This window comes from Natator depressus, chromosome 11 (genome assembly GCF_965152275.1).
Source record: "Natator depressus isolate rNatDep1 chromosome 11, rNatDep2.hap1, whole genome shotgun sequence".
Taxonomy (NCBI): Eukaryota; Metazoa; Chordata; order Testudines; family Cheloniidae; genus Natator; species Natator depressus.
The window spans coordinates 60,156,797-60,179,833 of NC_134244.1; the positions used below are offsets into that span (position 1 = coordinate 60,156,797).

Consider the following 23,037-nt stretch of genomic DNA (forward strand, 5'->3'; position numbering starts at 1 on the left):
CTCGCCTCAAACTCTCATATGCACATGTGTAACAGGGGTCCAGATGTGCAAGTGCAAAATGCCTGTCTGGTGCACAGCAGTGGGTAAGGAAACCGCTCTGGGGGCTGCTAGGTTGAAAATGCGGCACTTGGAGGCAGCAAACGGATGGATGCAAGTGCAGAGAGAGAATTTCCTTGGTTTCATCCCTTCCCCCAGCTCCATCCCGTCAGTCATTGCTTAGTCCCCGTAACATACAATCCCTGCCCTGCCCAGCCAGATGGTCTCCTTCTGTTCTCACCAGCCCTCCTGTTTCATCCCTCTTCAATGCCCGCCCCTCACGCCCCCTCGCCCCTCCCCTCCGACCTCCCCAGCCCCCTCGCCCCTCCAGGCGCGCTGCCCCGCCCCTCTGGCTCCCCCCGCGGCGGGGACGGGGTTACTGGCGGACGGCCCCCTCGCCCCCTGCCGGGATGAACCGGAAGTGGGTGTGCGCGTGAGGGGCGCCGAGCCCTGGGGGGGGAGGGTCTGTCTGGCCCGGGTTCTGCGCCTGCGCGGTGGGGTGGCCGGTGGTTGCGCCGCGCCGCGCCGCGGTGGGTGTTTCTCTCCCTGGGCCCCCGGCCCGGTCTCGGCGGCGAGGCGGGGGCGAGGATGTGAAGATGGCGGAGCTGCAGATGCTGCTGGAGGAGGAAATCCCGGGCGGGCGCCGGGCCCTCTTCGACAGCTACACCAACCTGGAGCGGGTGGCCGAGTACTGCGAGACCAACTACATCCAGGTGCCGGCGGGAGCGGGCGCTGCCGGGCGGCGGGGCCGGGGCCGGGGCCGGCTCTCCCCGCGGGCTGAGGGGGCGGGGGGGCTCCAGCTGGGGAGAAGGGGGAATGACCGTGGGGAGCCCAGCCCGGCTCTCTGCCCGCGGGGGGCACGGAGCTGGCAGCGGGGGGGCGGTGCGTGGTGCCGCCGCCTCCGGGGACCGGTTCACCTCCCGAAAGGCCCCCCCGGGGGGCGGGTGTAATTTGGCGCCCGGGCTCCTCTCCCTGATGCCCAGCCTGGGCTGGCCCCGGCTGGGGAGGCAGCGGGCGCGGGGCGAGCAGAGCTGAGGAGGGCTGTAGGGGGGTCGGCAGATGGGGGACGGAAGAGGTGAAGCGCGGCGGGGGGGTATTTATAGGGCTCGGTCTTGCAGGGATCTTCGGTCAGATGCATCCGTCGGCCTCCTGGGGGAAGGAAGCCGCGACAGGCGCGCAGTTAGGCTGGCGGCCGTGACGGGGACGGGAAGAGGGGGTGACAGGGGCTTGCGGTAGACATTGGTGGGGAGTAACGTGGGCCGGGCATGTGTGGAGGAAGGAGACTAGTGCTGGGGGGTGGGGGGGGGTGCCGAGAGGAGTGGAGGAGCGTGGCGGGGGCTATCAGAGTGAGGTCACTCCCGTGGGGTGTGAGGAGTCGCAGTAAAATAGACATGCGGCCAGTGAAGAGGGGGAAGGTGGAATCAACAGCCTGGTACCTGTCGAGAATTTTACAGCACTCTCCTCACTGCCGTACCGAACAATCATTAAAAGAAGTGCCTGGGACCCCAGTTTCATATTCTCTCTCTTTCCCCCCTATGGAAGCCGTTTTTGTGTGTTTCTTTCAGAACTGGCACATAAGGATGATAATAGCTGTGGCCAGTTTGAGATGTTGGTAGGATTACTGTAGCAGGTGACCCGGGGGGAGGGGAACGGGAATGATATAACCAGTGGGGGAGAGAATAGTTAAAATAATGTCACTATAGAAGAGATTAGACCCTTTAATTCACGGCATCCACATCATAGAATGATCAACATTTTATTGGGAAAAATATTTTATTTATTGATATTTTAGGTCATTTACAATAAGATTTCAATTAGTGTGATGACACAGCTAAATACATACCTTGTTAGAAAATGAACAGTATTTAACAGCATGTTCTATCATTACTATTTCCCCTTTTTCAAATTATTTAATCAAAACTGTACTTTGATAATATGAATGTTTAAATATGTAACTTTTAAAAATCTGTATTGTGAAGCTGACTGTCTTTTGGGTGGGTGGGAAGAGTCTCAAAGGCAGAGGAAGTGGGGAATGTAATTCAGTTATTGTCCTCTGTGTATGCCCTTCTTGACTATCTGTTGTCCCTATAGATACAAGATGATTGTGTCCATGTTATTATTTGTATTACCAGATAGCATCTAGGAGCCCTCATCATGGATCAGGACCTTGTTGTGCATATCTAAAGATCTCAATGATTTCAGTATTTCCTTTGTATTGTTTTCCTGTGCAAGGTGTATCCATTTTTTTTAGAGTTTATCTGGCACTGTCCTCACAAAATGTTGAGTCTTCCATTAGTAAATATTCTACTGATATAACCAGCTTGGTTAAAGGACTTCTGAATCTTTTTTTGTTACTGATCTGTCTAGGTATCTATACCATGCTTATGACTATCTGAGCCTCTTACAAAATTACGTAAATTCACCCAAATAGTCTATGCTTAGAGCTACATTTTCGTTTCTCCTTTTCAGGAACAAGTAGAGGGGACTAAATTACACTTTATGGTCTATCCCTTTCCAAAACCAAGCAGCATTGTGGGCTGTTTTGCTCTTAGTCATGTGAAAAAGGTTAGTCCTTCAGTTTGTGCAGAAGGTAGTCAGAGTCGTGGTCATTCCTAGCTATGGTGGAGAATTAAGCCTCCAAGAAGCCCTGTCTTCAGCTTCTACTAGTTCTGCCATGGTCTTCTAGAACAGTGGCTCTCGACCTTTCCAGATTACTGTACTCCTTTCAGGAGTCTGATTTGTCTTGCGTACCCCAAGTTTCACCCCACTTAGAAACTACTTGCTTACAAAAATAAAAGTGTCACTGCATACTGTTACTGAAAAATTGCTTACTTTCTCATTTTTACCATATAATTATAAAATAAATCAATTTGTATATAAATATTGTGCTTGCATGTCAGTGTTTAGAGTATAGAGCAGTATAAACAAGTCATTGTCTGTATGAAATTTTAGTTTGTAGTGACTTTGCTAGTGCTTATTATATAGCCTGTTGTAAAATTAGACAGATGTCTAAATGAATTGAAGTACTCCTTGGAAGACCTCTGCATACCCCTGGTTGAGAACCACTGTTCTAGAATTTCCTTGTGTGTTTGACTGCTGCAGTTTCAGGAGGTCTTTGTTATGGGGACCTTTGCGATGTCTAAGGGCTAGGCCAAGCTAAGACTAAGATTTGAATTTGATTTAATATTGGATGGGTAGCCGCTACAGTGATTGGAGCATGAAAGTGATATGCTCATATTGACCTCTTTGCCATCAGTTTGTCAGCAGTTTTGTGTACCAGTTGGTGATTTGTAGGATCTGTAGTTTTATTCCGAAGTATAGAAATTGTTGTTAAAATGGGTGGATGTGTAGATCACTGTGAGAAGTCTAACAAGATTCATCTGCTTATATCACTTAATAGAGAATTTGAAGTATACTGTTAATATACATTTGATTTTCTTAGCAACTTGAAAGGTGCTTCAAATATCTTCAGGTAACATGGAGATCTCTGCATGGGATTTGCTAGCTGGAGCAATTGCTGTAATTTTGATATGTTTCTTATGAAACTAGGTATTCAGATTGTACAACTTTGGGAGTCATAAACTTCAAATATAGAAATCTGGCTAATCAGTTATACTTGATTTGTTGTATGAAGAGTCAGAGTTACTTCAGCACCATTTAAAAACAAAAGCAGGTAAACCTTTCTTATGGTTAGTGTTCAACAAATAGGTAACCAGCCTTCCCTTGCATGTGCTGATACAGCACCCTAAAATCTTGTGATAGCAAATGATCAGATAAAACATCAAATGTATAGTAAGTAATTTAATTTCATTGCAAATATAAGAGGAGAAAAAATGTGAAAGACCAGTGTTTTGGCAGAAAACAGCTTTCTTCAGTTTTAGCTCCAGAAAAATGTTTGCTCTTTTTAAATTCTCCACTGAGTCGCTCTTTAGTACACCAGCCAATCAACTAATATGTTGACATGCTTTTCAGCAGCCATTAACTCTGCTGAACAGGAAAATAAATTGATACATGCTATGGAAAAATAAAATTTCCAGATCACACTCAAATAATTCAGACTTTTTTTTAATATGTGACTTAAAGCAAAAATAGGCATAAGGTTACCCAGAGCAATAAATCAGTTTCTAAACTTAAATTCATAAACATAAATATCAAAATATGCAGTCTTTATAGAGAAATGGAATAAAAATAAACATTACTCAACAGACAAGACTTATTCCTACAATAAAAATAAGTTGGGGGAAGCACATAGTGATCTCTGCATTTTCTTTCAAAAAAGATATAATACAGCATGTACGTGCATTTTTCAAACAACTTTGTTCAGAAGACTCTTCATCAGAGCTGTTAGGGTTTGCTAATCAGAGGCAGGAATCTGATGCTGGTTATTCATAGCCTCATCTTCTCATGCTCTGCAGATTATACCCAGTTCAGTGCTCAGTTTGCACCATGTTATAAAGTTAACTTTATTGAAGAGTAGCTAATTGATGACCAAGAATTTAATTAACTATTCAGGGTCTCCATTTTCACAAAAAATATTTGCATTGTACAGTGCTTTTGTATGGGTCTCCTATAAGAAGCAAAGAATGCTCAGACTGGTCAATAAGCCACAATTGTATAATTTTGGTGTTTTAGAATTTTCTTTGCTGTTCCAAGAAATGTTACACATGATGTGATTGCACATTTTTTCTAATCACACTTATTTCTATTACTAATATACTAAAGTAAATCCTAGCATTATCTTGGCTTATCCATCTTTTGAAGGTTATACTACAGGTCTCTGTGAGAATAATCAACGATTATACTCTGTTCAGACCTTTTTTGGTTTACCCAGTAATCACTGCTTCTCTTAAAAAGCCTCTCATTTCATGCAATGCATCTAGCTTCCAAAACTCATGAACTCTCAAATCTTTTGGCACGCTTTGAAAGTGAGTTGGAAAAATTACCAGATACATGCTGGCCAGAGGACTAAACCTACTTGTCACAAGCAGATATAAAATATTAGAGTGGAGAGCTTCCGCCATTGAGGTATGTGTTCAGGTGAAAAGCCAGCATGCCACATCTAGTTTTTGGGATAGGTGCTGGGATTTCTACCAGCTGCTGTCCCTGGAGCCTTCTGAAAGGCACTGTCATTCTCAGTCTTTGAAGAATGTGATGCTCCACTCATCTCTAGTTGCTCGAAAGTAAGAATGAGCTCTCCCACCCTTCCCCACCTTCAGAGCCTCTAGGCTGCTGTGAGGGGTGTGCGTTTCCAGTATTGTATTGGCTTCTCCAGTCTCTTGGCTGTTGTGAGGAGAGGAATGGCCAGTAGGTTTCTACTACTCTCTTTCCTCTAGAGCAGGGGTTGGCAACCTTTGAGAAGTGGCGTGCCAAGTCTTCATTAATTTAAGGTTTCGCATGCCACTGATAAATTTTACATTTACAGGGGCCCCTGACAGAACCCCAGACTGGCAGCGGGCTGAGTGGGGCTGGCGGCCAGGACCCCGGCTGGCAAGGGGCTGGGCTGCTGGAACCCCAGACCATCAGCAGACTGAGTGGGGTGGCGGACAGAACTCCAGAGCGGCAGGGGGTGAGCTGCTGCTGGTCTGGGGTTCCGTAGGCTTCTGCCAGCTGGTGTCCCGGCTGCCGGCCCTGCTCAGCCTGCTGCTGGCTGGGGGTTCCATTCACCCAGGCCGGCAGCGGGCTGAGCGAGGCCGGCAGCCGGGACCGAGGCCGGCAGCGGGGCCGGCAGCTTAGCCCGCCAGTCTGGGTTTCCATCCGCCTGCTCCTGCCAGCCAGGGTCCCGGCCACCAGCCCTGCTCAGCCCGCTGCCGGCCTGGGGTTCTGTTCACCCAGGCAGGCAGTGGGCTGATCGGGGCCGGCGGCTGGGATCCCGGCTGGCAGCAGCATGCCAGTAAAAATCGGCACACATGCCACTGGTTGCCGACTCCTGCTCTAGAGCCACTACTTTTCGAAGCCCTTGTAAATAACTTCAGTGCCTGCTCTCCCTAGCTTCCCTAAGCAGTAGGACTGTGAAATCAACATGATTCTTGACAGTTTTACCACTGCCCATAGGGTTCTGAGTAGCAGCATTGAAACTGACCAGAGTCGTTAACTTCACTCTGCTATTTCTTACCCAAACTGAATCACTATTGAAACATAGGAGCTGTCTGTGGACTCTACAAGACAATACTGCATTCTTTATATTTGGAAGATTTTTCTACAACTGTAAGGGGTATAAACTTTTCTTTAATTAAAAAGAAAAGAAAAAGGTGCAGCCATAATTAGTAGCCTTCTAGGCTCTTGTATAGAGATGGGAAAGTTTCCTGCTCATGGGTGGAATTTTCTAGCCTATTTCAGTTGCCTTCCCATTTGTTCTTAGCAATCCTACTTCATCATGGAACATAAATAAGGGATTTTACTGTATAAATAATGTTAAACAAATACTCTACTGCAGTATTTGCAACCCAAACATTCTGTTCAGATTCTTCTTCTGACCTTACCTATCACTATAGCATATTGTAGCTTGTGTTAGTACATGAGAAACTGACTATAGCCAGATCATTCTATTTTCAATGTCCAAATAACAGATTTGCACAAAGTAAACAAACAGCACAAATAATGCAAAGTAAACAGGTTTATTAAACTTCTCGTTTTAATATTAAAGTGATGCATGCAAGTAAATTTGTTTTTAAAAACTATTTTTTAATCTGACTGTTCCTTTAAATTTTGTTTTCTTTTTAAGCTAGCTACTAGTGAATTAGTGGTTATACTTGGATCTTACAAGTGTGCATGGAAGGCTTGTTCTGCAAATATAAAACAGTCATTGATGAGTTTAAGGCTCCAATAGTTGAGGAGTGCAGAAAGATGCTGATAAATTAAAGCTGCTTAACAAAATTAGGGAACTGGAAAAGCAAATCTGATGGATCTGTGGACATATCAGTACATAAAATGGTTAGACTTTCAGCCTGTTGTTTCCCCAATGCACATGCAGTTTTTACCATCAGACTACTGTAGCATTCCACAAAAATCATATAATTTAAATAACTGCCTAAGGAAAGGTCCAAGTACTCTCTCCTTTTATGGTATCTACTTATTTTTTTGAATATCGTTGAATACCAAGCAGTATAATAGCTATGTAAACTGAACATTCCTTGTTAATAAGGTTGTATGTAGCCACTATTCCGTTGAAATAAAGCAAGCATTTGTTTGACATGTCTCTCTTTAGGCTCAAAGTTATCTGCTGGAGAGTGGGAAATTCTCATCATTTTCCTTAGACCATGTCCACACTATGGGTGCTACAGCTGTGTCACCATAGCACTGCAGTATAGGTGCTTCCCACCTCTCCGAGCAGAGGTAGCTAGATCGATGGAAGAATTGTCCCATTGACTTAGCTGCGTCTCCACTGGGAATTAAGTTGTCTTAAACTGTAGTGTGCCAGTATGAATTTTTCACACCCCTGAGTGACCTAGCTAGGTTAGTCTAAATTTTAAGTGTAGACCAAGCCTAAGTGTCTCCCTTTTTGTGCTCTCCCCTTGAGCTTCCCCCTGCAAATTCAGTGAAGATCTTACAAATGCTATTAAAAACTGGTTTTCCCAAGCTAGAAGTATTTTATAGAGGGGGATAACTGAAACATGGAATATTTTGCTATGGGGTCAAGATAACAATAGTAGTAATTGTATTTTCAATTGTTTTTAATTTACTATAACTTGTCTTTTCCTCCTAGGTGCCTAAACTGTCCAGGCTGTCAGTCCATTAGGAGGCTAATGGTTTTGGCAGATCCTGTTAATTAAATGTGAGGGTTTTTAGCCTCCATGTCTAGGTAACGGGATAACCAAAATATCTCCTTCCTGTGGAATGGCATCAGTAATGAGGCTCAGGTAGCTAGGAGAAAAATCAGACTGATACAGGTATTTAAGACTTAGAATGAGCACTTTAAATTTTCTTACGTATTTTAAATATACTGTAAATATCTAAAAAGGACTGTTATTTTATCCAGTACTATGTGTACATGTCTTCAATTGATTTTTTTCTTAAAAAATGATTCTTTAATTTATTTTTTTTTATACCTAGAATAGTATTCGATGGTGTGTATTCATTCATCGCAAGCACATCTGAGTTGTGGACTGCTGTTACTGTGTATTTATCTTGTGTTCCAGGTTTATGGAGAGATCATTAGTGTGTTGGTTGAATTGGTATTGTGATAATCTCTATCAGCCCATTTTGCCTTTTCCCCCCCAATGAGCCATATAACTGTTTATCACTCAACCACTGTATTTTCCTTTGTATATCTGTGCTACATTTTACAAAGAGTTATTCAAAGCATTTAATAGGTTCACTGAGTTAAAAATCATGGTTTGTAAAATAGTAGGATTGATTCTTCTGTGTGTTCAGAATAGCATGAGCCATTTGTTATCTTTGTTAATGGGAGTTATCAGTTTTACTATCCCATGCACTGATGGGAAAACAGAATTTATGAATACTATAGAGTTACTGCTGGAAAAGAGGCACATCTATTCTTGTATTGTTGAGTATGTTTGTTGAGAGTGGCATTTTGGTAACTATCTTCTGCTGTGTATCTACTTCCTGATGATGTAGACATTGAATAATGTTGATCAAGGATGCTATTCAGAGCAGCAAGCTTATGTTTACTGTTATATACGCATCATAAGTGTTTTAAAATCTGAATTCTGTTGCTCACATTTTATATGTATCTGTGATCATTATATGCTTTGTGGCTTTAGTGCTTTACGTTTCAGTGCAGGAAGTGGTACACCATTGTGATGAATATCTAAAACCCGCCCAAAGCCTTCACCAAGGAGCATTCAGCTAAGTGAAAAACCTCAGATCTCCATTAAGTTAAATTGAACCAGGATTGGAGGAGAGAGAAGAACTTCTCTAGCTGGTGTGTTTTTATGACAGATTTTAACTGCAGTCTGAATGCTAAATTGTGCTGGCCCAGTTTTAGTAGAATTTGTGAAGATGAAGTTTTTAAGCCATTCTTTGTTTACTTGTGTATAATTGAAAGCAACATCTTGCTTACAAATGCAAAACCTCTAAATTTTGTTGGTTATCCTTTCACTTGAACGAGAACCTTTGTTAATGCACTTTTAATAACTTATAAAGCAAGAAGAAAAGGAGTACTTGTGGCACCTTAGTGACTGACCAATTTATTTGAGCTCAAATAAATGCTCAAATAAATTGTTTAGTCTCTAAGGTGCCACAAGTACTTCTTTTCTTTTTGGGAATACAGACTAACACGGCTGCTACTCTGAAACTTATAAAGCAAGATAATGCTCCGTTAGATGGGATAGATGATGGGCAACATAATGTATTTGGGTAATTTTTTTTCAATTTTCAGGGCTCTGATTAGCCAATTTGGACACTTTTTTTTCCTGGAACTAAATAAACTGCGAGGTGAAAATGGATCTCATGCATGTTTCAGTCAGAATGAATGGGGTTTTGTGCAACCTTAATTTTAGGTTCTTGGATTGTTTAAACAGAAGTTGACTAGGTTCTCAGGGAAGGAGATGAGTGTGGATTAAAATGACATGGGAGACACCACCCGTAAGTTTCGAGCGTGGAAGGAAACCTTGCTGTTAGCCTTTCCATAGCAAGCCCCAGAATGATGTGACTTGAATATGAAGTGGAACCTATTTTTTATATGATGGCTTATGTTAGGAGGGTTTGAAAATTTCACTTACGTGCTTTTTTCAGAGTAACAGCCGTGTTAGTCTGTATTTGCAAAAAGAAAAGGAGTACTTGTGGCACCTTAGAGACTAACCAATTTGTTTGAGCATAAGCTTTCGTGAGCTACTTTTGAGTGTTGAGGACGAAGTTTCCCCGGAAGAGTGAGGGCCTAAGTGATTGTCTTTTGTAGATTAAGTGTTCATTTAAAAAAAAAATTTTTTTAACCCTTCTGGTTAATAAAGGTAGTCTTTCAAATGTGAAGTGGTTGTTAACCAATCCAGGGCTTTACAAAATCTGGAAATGAAGGGCTCCATTGCCTCTTAGCTGCGCCAGGCAACAGTAGAATGAAATTAACAACTCTGATCAGTTTAATTGTTTCAGTTCAGAACCTTGTGGGCAGTAGTGAAACTGTCAAGAATCATGTGAATTTCATGCTTTTGCACCTTTGGAAAAATGCACAGCACTGCAGTTATTCCTGGGAGTGGAGGACCCAAGTAGGCTGGGGGGACATATATTTTAGAAGTGTAGTAGGCAGGATCTAGATAATGTGCTGTATTTGACAGAAAAAAGGCATTAATTTTGCTACAGCTTCTGTATCCTGTAACTACCCACATTAAAAACTACAGTTAGTGGAATTTTCTTAGTCTTTTAATAATAGATAATAGTGTTTTGTTCTGGCATCTTTTAGCGATGGATTAGCATTAAGCCTAAATGAAGGTCTGCTTTTGTTGTTTTTAAAAAAGCAGAATCTGTTCCTTTGACAGTATGTGTATAGCTGCTACTTTAATAAGTGGTCTAAAATGAGGTTGAGGTGGTTGAATTAATTTGTCTTGGTTTGTTTTATTATCATAGTTAAATGTTTACTGAATAAGAGCACTGTAATGAATTTTCAACACAGTTCAGAAGTATTTGCCACTCTTTTATTAGTACCGGAACTGTGAGTGGTGTTAATCTCACAGTAAAGCTTCTGTTTTATTGATCTTTCCCAGCAGGAAGTTGTCTGATACAGTTTGAGAGACAGGAAATGGGGCTCAATGTTTGAATGCACAAGAAGGCTGGAGATATTTGTTCCAGAATATAGGAATCAGCCTGGATAAAAGAACAAATGTTTATAGATTTGATGAAACTTACGGGGTGTGTCCACACTAGCCTTTACAAATGTGTTAAGTATCTCAAGTGAATTGGTGACCAATTAACTCAAGATAAAGTCCAGTGAAGATGAGCTTTAAGTATGTAGTGAGTTTAAAAAATAAACAATGTAGGATGTAAAAGGAATGGAATAGACCAATATGCAACGATGTGGTATGTTGTATCTATGGAGGCATTCTTCAGCATTTTCTCTATCCAACATTTAGTGGGTTAACTCTAAAGAGGGGTAAGGCTGTTTATCCTGATGTCCTTCCTTTGGCAGCTTGATTCCACAGCGTGGTTCCCTCTCTAGAACTAGCCAGCTGTTAAATGTGCAAGGTCCTGGAGCAAATGATGTAGCATTGTATAAAGGATCAATGTGTGCTTAGCCTTGCTAGCTAGGACATTGGTGATCCTCAGAATATCATAGAAAGTTCTTTTGACCTTTTTCAGGAAGTACCCACACAAGCACTTAGACTGTAGCCTCTTCTGTCTGAGTACATTTCCGTACATAAGTCTACAAACTGGGATCCTAGAATGGGGAGAATAATCTGAGAGTCAGGATCTCTGATATTACACTTGACAGTATTTTGCCTTTCTGGTGGATCTGCTGTCAACATCTTTGCTTACAATGCAATAGTTTGCCTTTAACTTTTTTTTTTTTTGTCTGAGTCCATTACATAAAATTGGTTACTTCAGTTGATCTAGCTTTCTTCAAATGGAAGAGAACAGTACTCAAGAGCTTACCCAACAAGATACTTAATGGAATAAATGAACAGAACTTTTGTAAATGGTTACTGATCATCTTGGGATCTGTTAGAAATACCAAATTTGGAACTTTCTCAGCGTTGGGCAGTCCTTAATTAATACGCACCAAATATCATGACTCAGGCTAAAAAGCATCTGGAACTATTGAAAGTCAATGAGACAAACTGACCTTTTGGCAACCTTGGAAAAAGTCAAACTTTGGATATCCCCTCGTGTATTTGGGGGTGTCCAAGGTTGCCTACTCAAAGTCAAGATTTGAGCTCAATATAAATACGTAAATTGTCAGTGAATCAGCCTGTTGCAAGCCTTTGTAATATATTAATGCTACTTATTCAAAGACAGTTTACGAATGATATATACTACTTTGGACTTACGTTCTTATAAATCACCTCACTGCATCTGAAGTGATGTGTAGTTATTGGTAAGCTGGAACGCAACCTGTAACAGTTTAGGACAGAAAGTGAAGAATGCTATTTTGAAGGCCCAAACTTCACTGGCCTAGGAATTGATTTAAAGGTGAATTGAAGAGGGGACAGAAAAATTGGGTTGTCATTTTTTTTCTGTTTTATGATCAAAGAAGACTTGCATCTTATTTTTACAGATGTGTGGGTTTTTTTTTGCTTAGGTTTGACCCTAAAAATATACGAAGTATGAGGTTTTGTCTTCACTGTTTTTGATGTAGGCTGCCTTACAGGATCAGAGTATTGGAGTGAGAGCTTTCTCTGCCCTTATTTGAAAGGTCATGGTGTTAAATCTTTAACAAAGATCTTTCTTTCCCAGCTGATTGTCAGTTGTTTGACTTAAATAGGTGCTAACAAAAACAGTTTTGACAAGTCTAACTTAATCCTTTCACATGGCAGTTGCTCAGCTTTCACATTCAGAATACATAATGTTGGCCAACTTCTGCCATTGACATAGCAACTTCAAGGAATAACAAAGCAAGACCTCAATTTCTAAAGTTTAAAAAAAAAAAAAGGCAGAAAGCTCTTTTGGAGGAAAAAGTCCTTTATGTCTTTTATAAACCATAAAGAACCAAAAATGAGCACATTTTTTCTTTTGGATGTCACCTTGAAGACAGTAGCGTATCATATGTGCTACAATAGAGGCTACGTCGAATCAGCAGTTTTCCACAAGTGGGACATCCTTTGAGGCTGATATACTACACCATTTTGTTTGGTGAGGAGAAAGGTTGGTCTTGTGGCTAAGTACTGGAATGGAACTCAAGATTTTGGCATCAGTTCCTGGCTCTACCCCAGACTTCCTTTCTCATATTGGGTAAGTCACTTTTCTCTCTCTGTGCTTTGGTTCTCCATCTGTAAAATGGGGATAACACCTCCTTTCTGTCCTGACTACTGTATTTAGATTGGTTTCAGAGTAACAGCCGTGTTAGTCTGTATTCGCAAAAAGAAAAGGAGTACTTGTGGCACCTTAGAGACTAAACAATTTATTTGAGCATAAGCTTAAGTATCTCCAGGATGCCATTGTCTACATTGTACACTTCTACACAAACTGAATCACACCTTGAGCACTTATGTTCTGTCTACCTAAACTCCCATGCAGTTTTAGTTAATATAGTTCATATGTAAAATGCTTTTTATCTGTAGGTCTCAGGGCCTTACAAAGGAAGATAAGTATCCTTTCTGTTTCACAATATGAGGAAATCAAGTCGCACACAAGTGAGTTTACTTCCCCAAGGATCCATCTCCACTGGGCTTTGCACACAGTTAATGGCACTGCTTAAATAGTTTTTACTGTAGTCCTGCTAAAACTAGTTCTAACATGGGATAGCCAAATGGAGGCATGTGTGAAAGGAAGAATAGTCTTGTGGTTAAGGCATTGGGTTGGCGGAGTGTATCCACGTCTGATCTGTGATCCCCAAAAATGGTCCCTGGATACGGATATCTGTGGATTTGCAGGGCTCGATGGATCAGAACTCAGGATTGCTGTGTCCTGTTCCTGGCTTTGCTACACGCTTCCTGTGTAACCTTGGTTAGTCACTTTATCCCTTTGTACCAAAATTCCTCATCTGCAAAATGAGGTTTGTACTTCCCTAATTAGGGGTGTTGAGACTATATTGTTGATAAATTGTACAGTCAATTGCTAGACCGCACTTTGGTTCATTATGAAATATACTCAAGAAACCAAATAACCAATGTCAGGTTTATTAATATGGTACAGGGAAAAGGTTCTATACAATATCAGTCTCCGAAGAGCGGTCTCGTACAGCGATGGTACAGTCGCCTTATACCAAAGGTATCTTCTCCCAGGTCACACATTTCAGCTGGTATTATTTATACGATTTTACAAGTTACACATCTCCTTACGCATCACTAAAATCCAACCCTCAGTTTAACTCAGTTCCCTAACTTCTTGTTGTTTTTCCTTCCTTATCTTTGTTTTGGGTGCTAGCCTTCCAGGTACTGGTCTGTGAAGGTTCTTCCTTAGCTTGTACTAAGACATAGAATAAATGTATCTTGATTTTTGACAAGTTTCCTCTCCGCTTAATGCAAATGCAAGGAGTTATAGGATACTTAGCATCAGTGAACTAGATCATGGTATAGGCCAGTTTAGGCTGTATCACTGTTACAATATTTGTGCTTAATGCATATGTGTGTGTATAGTTAATATGATACATATTCATATATTCGCCAGCATTATTAGTTAGCAGTATGTAAAATGGTCTGATATTACAGTATGAACACCAAGAAAAGCCAGTAAGTAAAGTAAGTATTTGTGTGTGTTTTTGGAATGGTGGTGGTTAGGGTAGACATGAAGTTGGTGGGAGTCTTCTGGACTTAAGGAACCAGTGGGAATGAGGGAGGGAATTGCATGAGGAATAGAGAAATGAATGCATAGTTTAAAAAAGTCCCTTGATCAAGTGCACCTGTAATCTTCACATCCTATAACTTTTCAGGGACTTAAGCCTGAACAGCTTTGTTTAATATTGTTAATAGTTAGAGATGGGGCTATCATGTAAACAAGTCCCTGTCAAATAAAAAGATTCATTGTGCAGAAGTTTCATTGACCATGGTGTAACAAAATGCCCATTGTTTCATGCAGTAGTAGAACTTGCTGAATATAGATTTAAAATAGCTGTAAGGTCAATTCAAAAACAAATGAAACCACTTTAACCATGAAAGAATTCACGGTAAATGAACTTTTTGCCAAATGAACAGGAATTAAACATGTTTCAAACATTTTTTCTTAATTTTGATCATTGCATCTTTCCAGTGATTGTGTGCCATTAAAGTGGTGCAAAGGTGTCTACCACTGGCTCTGTGTACTACTTTTTTAGTGCTCTTACTCCTTGATGTCCTAAAAAACAAAAGAAAAATTAGTCTCGAAGTATGGACCCATACATGATTTTGCTTTATTCTTACCTGTAGTCGGTGTCTTAGAATTGTAGTCCAGTTGTTTTTCCCTGTATAGCCTCAGACTACCTTAGTGGTCATGCTTAACATTTCAGTTGCCTTTGATAACTATACAGTAATACAAGTGGCTTATCTTTACATCATGAAATGCTTTGGGACTGTGACTCACTAGTGGATTACAGCTTGTTTTTGGAACTCTCTGTGTTGTACTGGCATTCTCTTGTTGATAGCAATTCTGATGATAGAAGTCTGCATTGCTTCCAAAAATAAAAGTAGATATACTGGAGTATATCCTTCATTCCTTCCCTGGGTATCAGTAGGAGATAACAGGAGGGACATGTCTACCAGTGTCTGCTCCCAACCTCTTGCAATCGCCATATGGGAGAACAGAAGAGGTAGTAGAACAAGTAGTTAAATGTCATCAGTTATTGGTCCATTATATGGTCTGGTGGCAATAGCTATTTTGAAAAGCTGTTTTAAAACTGACAAGATATTATAAGTGACAGTTTTGCTTATGCAGTAGCTTTTTCAGAAAGCCTTTATCCAAAGACACCAAGGACAGCTGCAGTATAATCCTATGCAAAATTAAAAACCCCATCACATTGGAGCTGGGATTCTAAATATCTTTAACTTTAGGGGGGGCTGGTAATAGGGAAGAATGGTATGATTAGAGGAAGATTTTTGCTTTTTGAAACACACATACCAGCTTGGAAATGAAAATTAGTTATATTAAACCCCAAACATTAGACAGGGCAGTGCATAGTTATGGTCACCTGAACAACCTTAAGTCTGCTCCACCTATACCTTGCTGATCCCCTCTGCAGTGTATGCCCATTGCAGCTTGTGTTAAATCTCTCAATTATATCCACACAAAAAAGGATGCTTTTTAAAGGACTACATGTCGTTTAAAAAGATACCTTCCGCTTTATTTGCATAGTTTGCCTTGCATGTGAAGAAACTTTGGAGTACACAGCTTTGGTTTTGTACTTATATGTTTAATACATAAATGAAATATACCTGTCACCCTGTGCCTCAGTTATGTTAACAGTTTAAATTTTGGCCTTGCCCTTAAGATAACATCAGATAATAGTAGCTTTATGCGTGAAACTCACATTTGGAACCTCCATGTACTTCTGAGGAATGTGTTCATGTTTGCTGAAGAGAAGTAATTAAAAGCCTCTATCTGGTAAGCACGTATAGTCTTAAAGAAGTCATGAATAGTTTGTAGCAATCTAAAAACACTTAAGTGTTGTCAGGTATAGCAAATGTGAGTAAGATAATTCCATTAAATCACTTCTTCATTGTTAGTGACTATGAAAATTAATGACAGGTTTCAGAGTAGCAGCCGTGTTAGTCTGTATTCGCAAAAAGAAAAGGAGTACTTGTGGCACCTTAGAGACTAACCAATTCATGAAAATTAAGATGTAGATTATTTGTGACCAGGCTTTCACTTATTTGGCCAATGAGAATGAGTAGAGTTAATGTTTAGTATGGAAATTTATATTTAAAATTAAAAGACCTACACACATTCAACTTGATTATCTTAAACATTGAAATGGTTAGGCTTTTTATTATATTTTTTAGAACGATTTTTGTAATCTCTGGGGCTTTCACTTGCATAACAGATATTAATAACCATAACTCCAGTTTCATTAAAATTTTATTTTTTGGCCTGAGTATTTTCTTGTTTTTAAAATTTAAGATTTGTATCCATTTTGCTGTTATGTATTTAGAATGTAAACTTTGCAGAACAGGGAGAATCTCTTTGTTGTGTTTCTATAGTTCCTAATATAGTGAACCTGAGGCTCCTAGTTGCTATCACAGTACAAATAATAATAATTAGATAGAAGTACCTGTGTATTTTGTAAAATCCCTTAGATCACTTACCTTATCTGGAGATGGTCCTGTTCCTAAGATCAGATCTCTGTTTGTGTTTGTGACTCTGTCTCCTATTCCTTGCTCATGAGAACATGTGGGTAGGTGGGTGGGCCGTGCCATGGAATCTCCTTTTTTCAAGATTGCCTGCCTCCTACCCCTCTTCACGCCATCCACATGCGATATGCATCATTTGCGAGAGCCTCATTGGGACATTAATGTCCTAGAAAATGCTTCCAACAGTGAAATGCTTGAACCCACAACTTTTCACTCCAGCTCCCTCAAAAATAGTCAAAGGCATGAGTCCTTCTCAAGACTAATGGATTGAAACTTGCATGGAGTTTCTAGGCCAAGCAGTTTTGGACTTAAAATAAGCCAGAAAACATTATTTAAAAAAAAAAAAAAAAAGTGAGGTCACATTTTAACCCTTATTCTTTTTAACCTTGAAACTTCATTAACTTGAAAGAATCAAGCAGTTGTCTAGCAAAAGTATTTCATATATTTGTGTGTATATGGTTAATTTTAGGGAGATCACGTTGCAGGAGTGCTCTTTGTGCCTTGTGGTCAGCTACCCTTCAGGTGCATATCAAACCAGCCTTGCCAATAGGTTGCCATCCTGCTTGGCTGATATGGAAGGCAGCCATAAAGGGATTAGTCATGGTTCAGTCATTCTTAAGCTAGGGATGTAAATACTGTTTAAAAAGTTAGCCATTTAAACGATTAAAAATTTCATTTAAATGGCTAACTGATTAACCATCCGGTATGGCTAGGGCTGGGGCTGATCTGACGGAACCGGTGGGGCTGGGCTGCTTCATCTGGGTGGTGCTGCTCTGTCTGAGCGTGTGGCTGGAGCAATAAGACTATTGCTTACCGGTTAACCTTTTACATCCTTATTTCAAGCTTATTCCATTGTAGCTTCTGTCCAGAAGTTTTACCTCCACGTGGTTGCTAACAGGCAGTTGCAGAGCTGCTGTTTTAGCAGAAAATTACCACACATTAATTTAGGGGGAAACCTCGTAGTGAGTTTTTAACCTTTTAAGCCTTATTTGGCTCCACTTTCAGAACTTTATTTCAGGTAATTGTGGGTCTGCCACCATAAGAGTGCTCCCTGACCTTCAAAAGGGCAGGCAAGTTTAAGCTTCAACAATAGGCCAAAGGGAGAACTTTATGCTTTGTTATGTACCTGCAATCCTGAACGTAAAGATATAAGAGCACTCAGACTGCTTACAGATGAAGTATGTGTAGCCCACAGGAACAGTCTAATGCCAGATTTAACTGATCAGTCTCCTGTACAGGTCTCCCTCTTCTCCCAATTATCAGGATATGATCAGCTGTTAATTTCTGCTTAACAGTTATGATCCTAAAATGAGAGTGTCTTATTCTTGAACAAATTAACAGGACAAATTAGCTTTTATTGGCTTGCTAGTCTTCTGTTATCTGAATTTTATTACCTGTAGATCACACTTTGTTTCCAGTCACTGATTTGATGTTATACATATGACTTGGTAAATTGCAGTGGAATAAAAAATGTTCTTTTTCTTAAATTGTAGCCATGCTACTTTTAGTTTTCATTCATCAGTTTCATGCTCCAAGAAAAGAATACTGTTAGAAAATGGGTACATAGGCTAAGTTTGAGTGTCCGTTATATATACCTGAATGTTGGCGATGTGCCATAATTAAGATAAATGTTCTAATGAAATTTGGGGCTGCTTAATGTTTTGTAATCAAGCAAAAAGCTGCTGTAAGAGGAGTCCCAGGCTCTCTTTCACAGTTACAGGTTAGCTACAATGAAGTGAGCTGTAGCTCACGAAAGCTTATGCTCAAATAAATTTGTTTGTCTCTAAGGTGCCAGAAGTACTCCTTTTCTTTTTGCGAATACAGACTAACATGGCTGATACTCTGAAACAGGTTAGCTACAATCATTTTCTATTTTTGCCCCTTGCTCTGCCATGTCTTTCTTTATCCTCCCAGACCTACAGGCACATAGGACATCCACCAGATTCCTCCATTTATTTTGGTTTTGTGCTGGTCTGTTCGTGCTTCTGAGTGTCATGTTGATGGATTGGGCTTCTTCCTCTGTTGTTCTGCATAATGTTTATCTAGGTTGCCCTCCTTTTTACAGGTAATGTCCCTATTATCACTTGACATTTAAGCTTTGTGTTGGTGGCATCCTTAAAGAGTGTCCTAAATATGTCTGTCATCTTACCATATTTGCTTTAGACTGGTTTGCTCCACTTAGAATTTCTGATATTGCAAAAAAGTCTTTCTAGTGGGCCCTGAAGATAGTCTGTGGGCATTTACTTTGGAATGCGTTGATTTTATCAGTTTCAGTTGTGATTGCCATGCCTGCTCCATAAAGGAGGATGGACATGATGACAATGTTAAAAATTGGTGGTTTTGAGTCCGGGTCAATCATGCTACTTGCATAAACTTAAAATAATTTAGAAGAGCTGTTTGCTGCTTTTGATATTTGTTGCCACAAATCCTTACACATCTTACTCCCTAGACAGATGAAATGGTCTGCCTCTATTAATGAAACATAACTTTGTGAGTATTACACTGAAATATTGTGAAATGTGGTACCACATTTTGCTTTTCTCTCAAGACATTAAATATAGTTCCAATACTGAGCAGATAGCGGTGACACAGTGCACTTGAGAAATGATCAAAGTTTGAGACATGAATTTAGCTCTTTGCTCCTGTAGAAGATGTTTGGAATGTTGCAGAGACAGTCCCTTGAATAAGTGTTCTTGTAGCTCTGTGCTTACTTGCTTGGCCAGTTCAGGTCTGATTAGTGAATTGGAAATATGGGTTGTTGGATGATAGGGTAGAGGGTCTTGAAGGTGAAGGAAGTGAGCTGCTTTGTGTTTAAAAAAACAAAACAAAAAACTCCTCCAAGTACTGAGGATCTTCTTTCTGCCTTGGGGGAAGAGTGTTCTGGTGACTGTACAAACGTCATCTACTTCATCCACTGTGCTTGCTACGTTCATCCTCTCTTCAAATCTCCTTCCTTGGTTTCTCATTGCCTCTGTCATTAAATTCTTTATTCTTGCCTATAAAGTCTTGTGTAGCAAGCTAACTCTTTGTTCCCTCCAAAAGCATGTCTTAACTACCTCCTTAATTTCCTCCTTTTCCTCTCATGCTGGGTCTTCTTCCACACAGCCCCATATATCTGGCACTCTTCTACCTAGTCCCCAACCTGGTTTGCTATACCTCCATGCCTCTTCCATGTGCCATATAAATCCTAGGTATCGAGGGTTGCCAGTTTTGGTTGGACGTATTCCTGGAGGTCTCATCACATGACATAATCTTTTAATTAAAGATTAATCTTTAATTCCTGGAGACTCCAGGACAATCCTGGAGGGTTGGCAACCCTATATAACTGTCTGGAAGGTTCTGAGCATGTTGTTGGTGTTATACCAATAAGTTGGTTTCATGGCTGTAGTAATGATTTAAAATCTCTCACTAGGGATGTGTATTATGGCTTCTATCTCTTGGCACTGAGAGACTTATCAACATATGTAAAATTATCTGGTATTGTTGTTCATTAGATAGGATGAAATTTGGTTTGTATAGGAAGTTGTTTAATAATTCTATTGTTTGGGATAAAATGAAGGTTTTATTGAAACATTCCAGGTTCAAGTCGGGAATTATATCTCAGGAAAGAGCTTTCCTTTTATTCAAAGTAATCTGTTTCTATATGATCTCTTTCTCCTTAGAAATTATATATAACAATCCACCTTCAGCCAAACTTGGGTAATTAGTAAAAGTTCTGCTAGTTTATATATAATTTTGGATTGATTGAAATGTGTGTACTTGTTTTGTTTTGTGAAAGTTCTGAAATTGCTTCAGTTGTATTAGCTATCTCTAACTGTGGCTGTCTGAAGGGGGAAAAATAGCATAAAATGGTTACATTTTTATTTCAGCTTCTGTCAGGATGGTTGTGACAGATGGTTTGTAGCCTGTCCAATATGAGTTCTGCCAGCTGCATAAATATTGATTTTAAAAATGGTGTTCTTTAGTTTAAAAAAACAGGTCTTGAGAAATACGTACCTCTGTTTGGATGGAAATGAAGTGCTGCTAAGTGTTGATAAAACCCTTGTTGATAGGAGTGGATAATGGACATGTATGCAAGATTTAGGTAGAATAGCAACACTTTGTGCAGAAATGAGCAGCTGAACGTATCTGAAAGGTCTATTGGAAATGCAATGTTACATACATTCTAAAGAGCAGGAAATAAGGAGTATTTGTTGATTTTTGGGGAGAATATATGTTAAAAATGTTATCTGAAAATATCCTTGTAATAGGAAGAAAATTTGTGTACCAGAAACTGATATTTAGAACTGGGTATTCCTTGATTAATGTATGGTTATGATTTAATCTGATGTAAAGGTGGATGTCCACATAAGAGGAAGGTCTAATGACCAAGGGTTGGGCTACACAGACACTTTCTGGAGCATCTTTAAAGAGCTTGTCTTGTTCATCTATACATCTGTCACATGAGGAGGGATCACACATTTTTCAGCTACTAACTTCTTGTGCTGGTGTAGCAGTATTTCCCATAGTATTCCTCCAGCTGTATGGTGTTCTGTTTTTATAGTTGTCTCTTTGTAAATTTGAAAATACAGAGTTTCTATTGAAATCAAACTGAATTGGTTAACTTATTTGTCTGGGGTAACGTGCTCTGTTGGAACTTTGTTCCCTAACCTCTAGAAGGGTAGCTGACTGTAAAAGGCCAGGGCACAGATAAAACTGTGATCTCCCTCCAGAGTGATGCTACTGATTACAGTGGCTTGTGAGGGTTACAAGGAGGCTAAGGTGGTGTTGCAGTCTTTCTTGTAGGGTCTCTGCCATGTCAGGTACTTTAAATCTGTAATTTAGTGCAGTATTTCCTTGTTAAGTTATATTCTGTCTTTTACTTTCTTTGTGCTAAAGGTAGAAAATTTTAAAAATGGAAAATGTTGAATATAAAACAAATAGGAGCCTCTGTAAACAAGAGGACAGGCTGAAATGTTTGAGTCTGCTTACGGATTGCTTCCAAAATATTCTTTAGTACAGCTAATGTTCTCAAGTATTTAAGGTTTCAGAGTAGCAGCAGTGTTAGTCTGTATCCGCAAAAAGAAAAGGAGGACTTGTGGCACCTTAGAGACTAACAAATTTATTTGAGCATAAGCTTTCGTGAGCTACAGCTCACTTCATCGGATGCACCAGTATACAGTTTACTGAAATTTCCAAAATGCCTTTGTTCTTTCCCAACTATTTACATTTTAAAAATAAAAAAATTCAGGTCTCTTATAGGCAGGCTTTACACAAGCAGTAAATTACTTGACCAATGCTACTTACCATTTTGCACAAACAAAAAGAATGCTGCTATGATGCCTCTTGAATAGCTTGATTAGGAAAAATGAGCAAGTCCAGTGTGTATGTGCTGCAGAACTGCTGGATGTTTTCTGTTGAGCCTGTAGTTTTGTGGTGAACTGTAAAAAGATAGATGACGGTTTGAAAAATTGTAGACTTCCTTCTGTGATCTGACGTTCATTGTTGCATAAAGAATGCCTAAAACATGAGTAAGTTTTTATTTCATATCTATTTACCTTTTCCAAATGTGTTTACAAGTTGTATTGTAGAATAGGTTAGTACGTTAGCTGGTCACCTTGTAGAGGGCTTGCTGAAAACAAACTGTACTTGTAATTGCATTTCTGCGTATTTGGAACAGATGGGATGCAGAGCATTTCTCTGAGACAGGCCGCACTAGCACCAATCTCTGCCAATCTTTAGCACCCTCTGGCTATTCATTTTGGCTGCAATATTTAAGCCATTTGAAAATTATTCATAGTCAGTTTTTACAATGTAGAGTAGAGATGATCAGACATTAACTTGACTTAGTTTTTTCAAGCTGAGGGTGAGATTTTGGTGAAAATAGGTTTGGCTAGTGGGTTTAGTTTAAGATGTATTCCTATCAGAGAGAGACACAGGCTTTTACAGTCAGCAAAAACATAAAAATGCTGTGGGTCAACAGTGTCTCAAAGTAAATTGGGCAACCTCACAGTAGAACCTCAGAGTTATGAACACCTCGGCAGTGGAGTTCGTTCATAACTCTGAAATGTTTGTAATTCAACAAATGTTGTGGTGGGTCTTTCAAAAGTTTACAGCTGAACATTTGACTTAATACAGCTTTGAAACTTTAGTATGC

The 23,037-nt window shown here is 40.0% G+C and overlaps 1 protein-coding gene across 15 annotated transcripts in view; it reads left to right on the forward strand.

Annotated features, from left to right (window-relative positions):
• Window positions 1–499: 499 nt before the first annotated feature.
• Window positions 500–23,037, forward strand: part of ABI2 (abl interactor 2) — a 108,975-nt gene continuing 86,437 nt past the window's right edge. For 7 of the 15 annotated variants that reach the window (XM_074967973.1, XM_074967974.1, XM_074967975.1 and 4 more), the window contains exon 1: window positions 500–749. In XM_074967973.1, the coding sequence (XP_074824074.1) occupies window positions 633–749 (117 nt within the window). In that variant the 5' untranslated portion in view covers window positions 500–632. The remainder of the gene's footprint in view (window positions 750–23,037) is intronic. The other 8 variants (XM_074967982.1, XM_074967970.1, XM_074967978.1 and 5 more) reach the window with 3 other exon arrangements.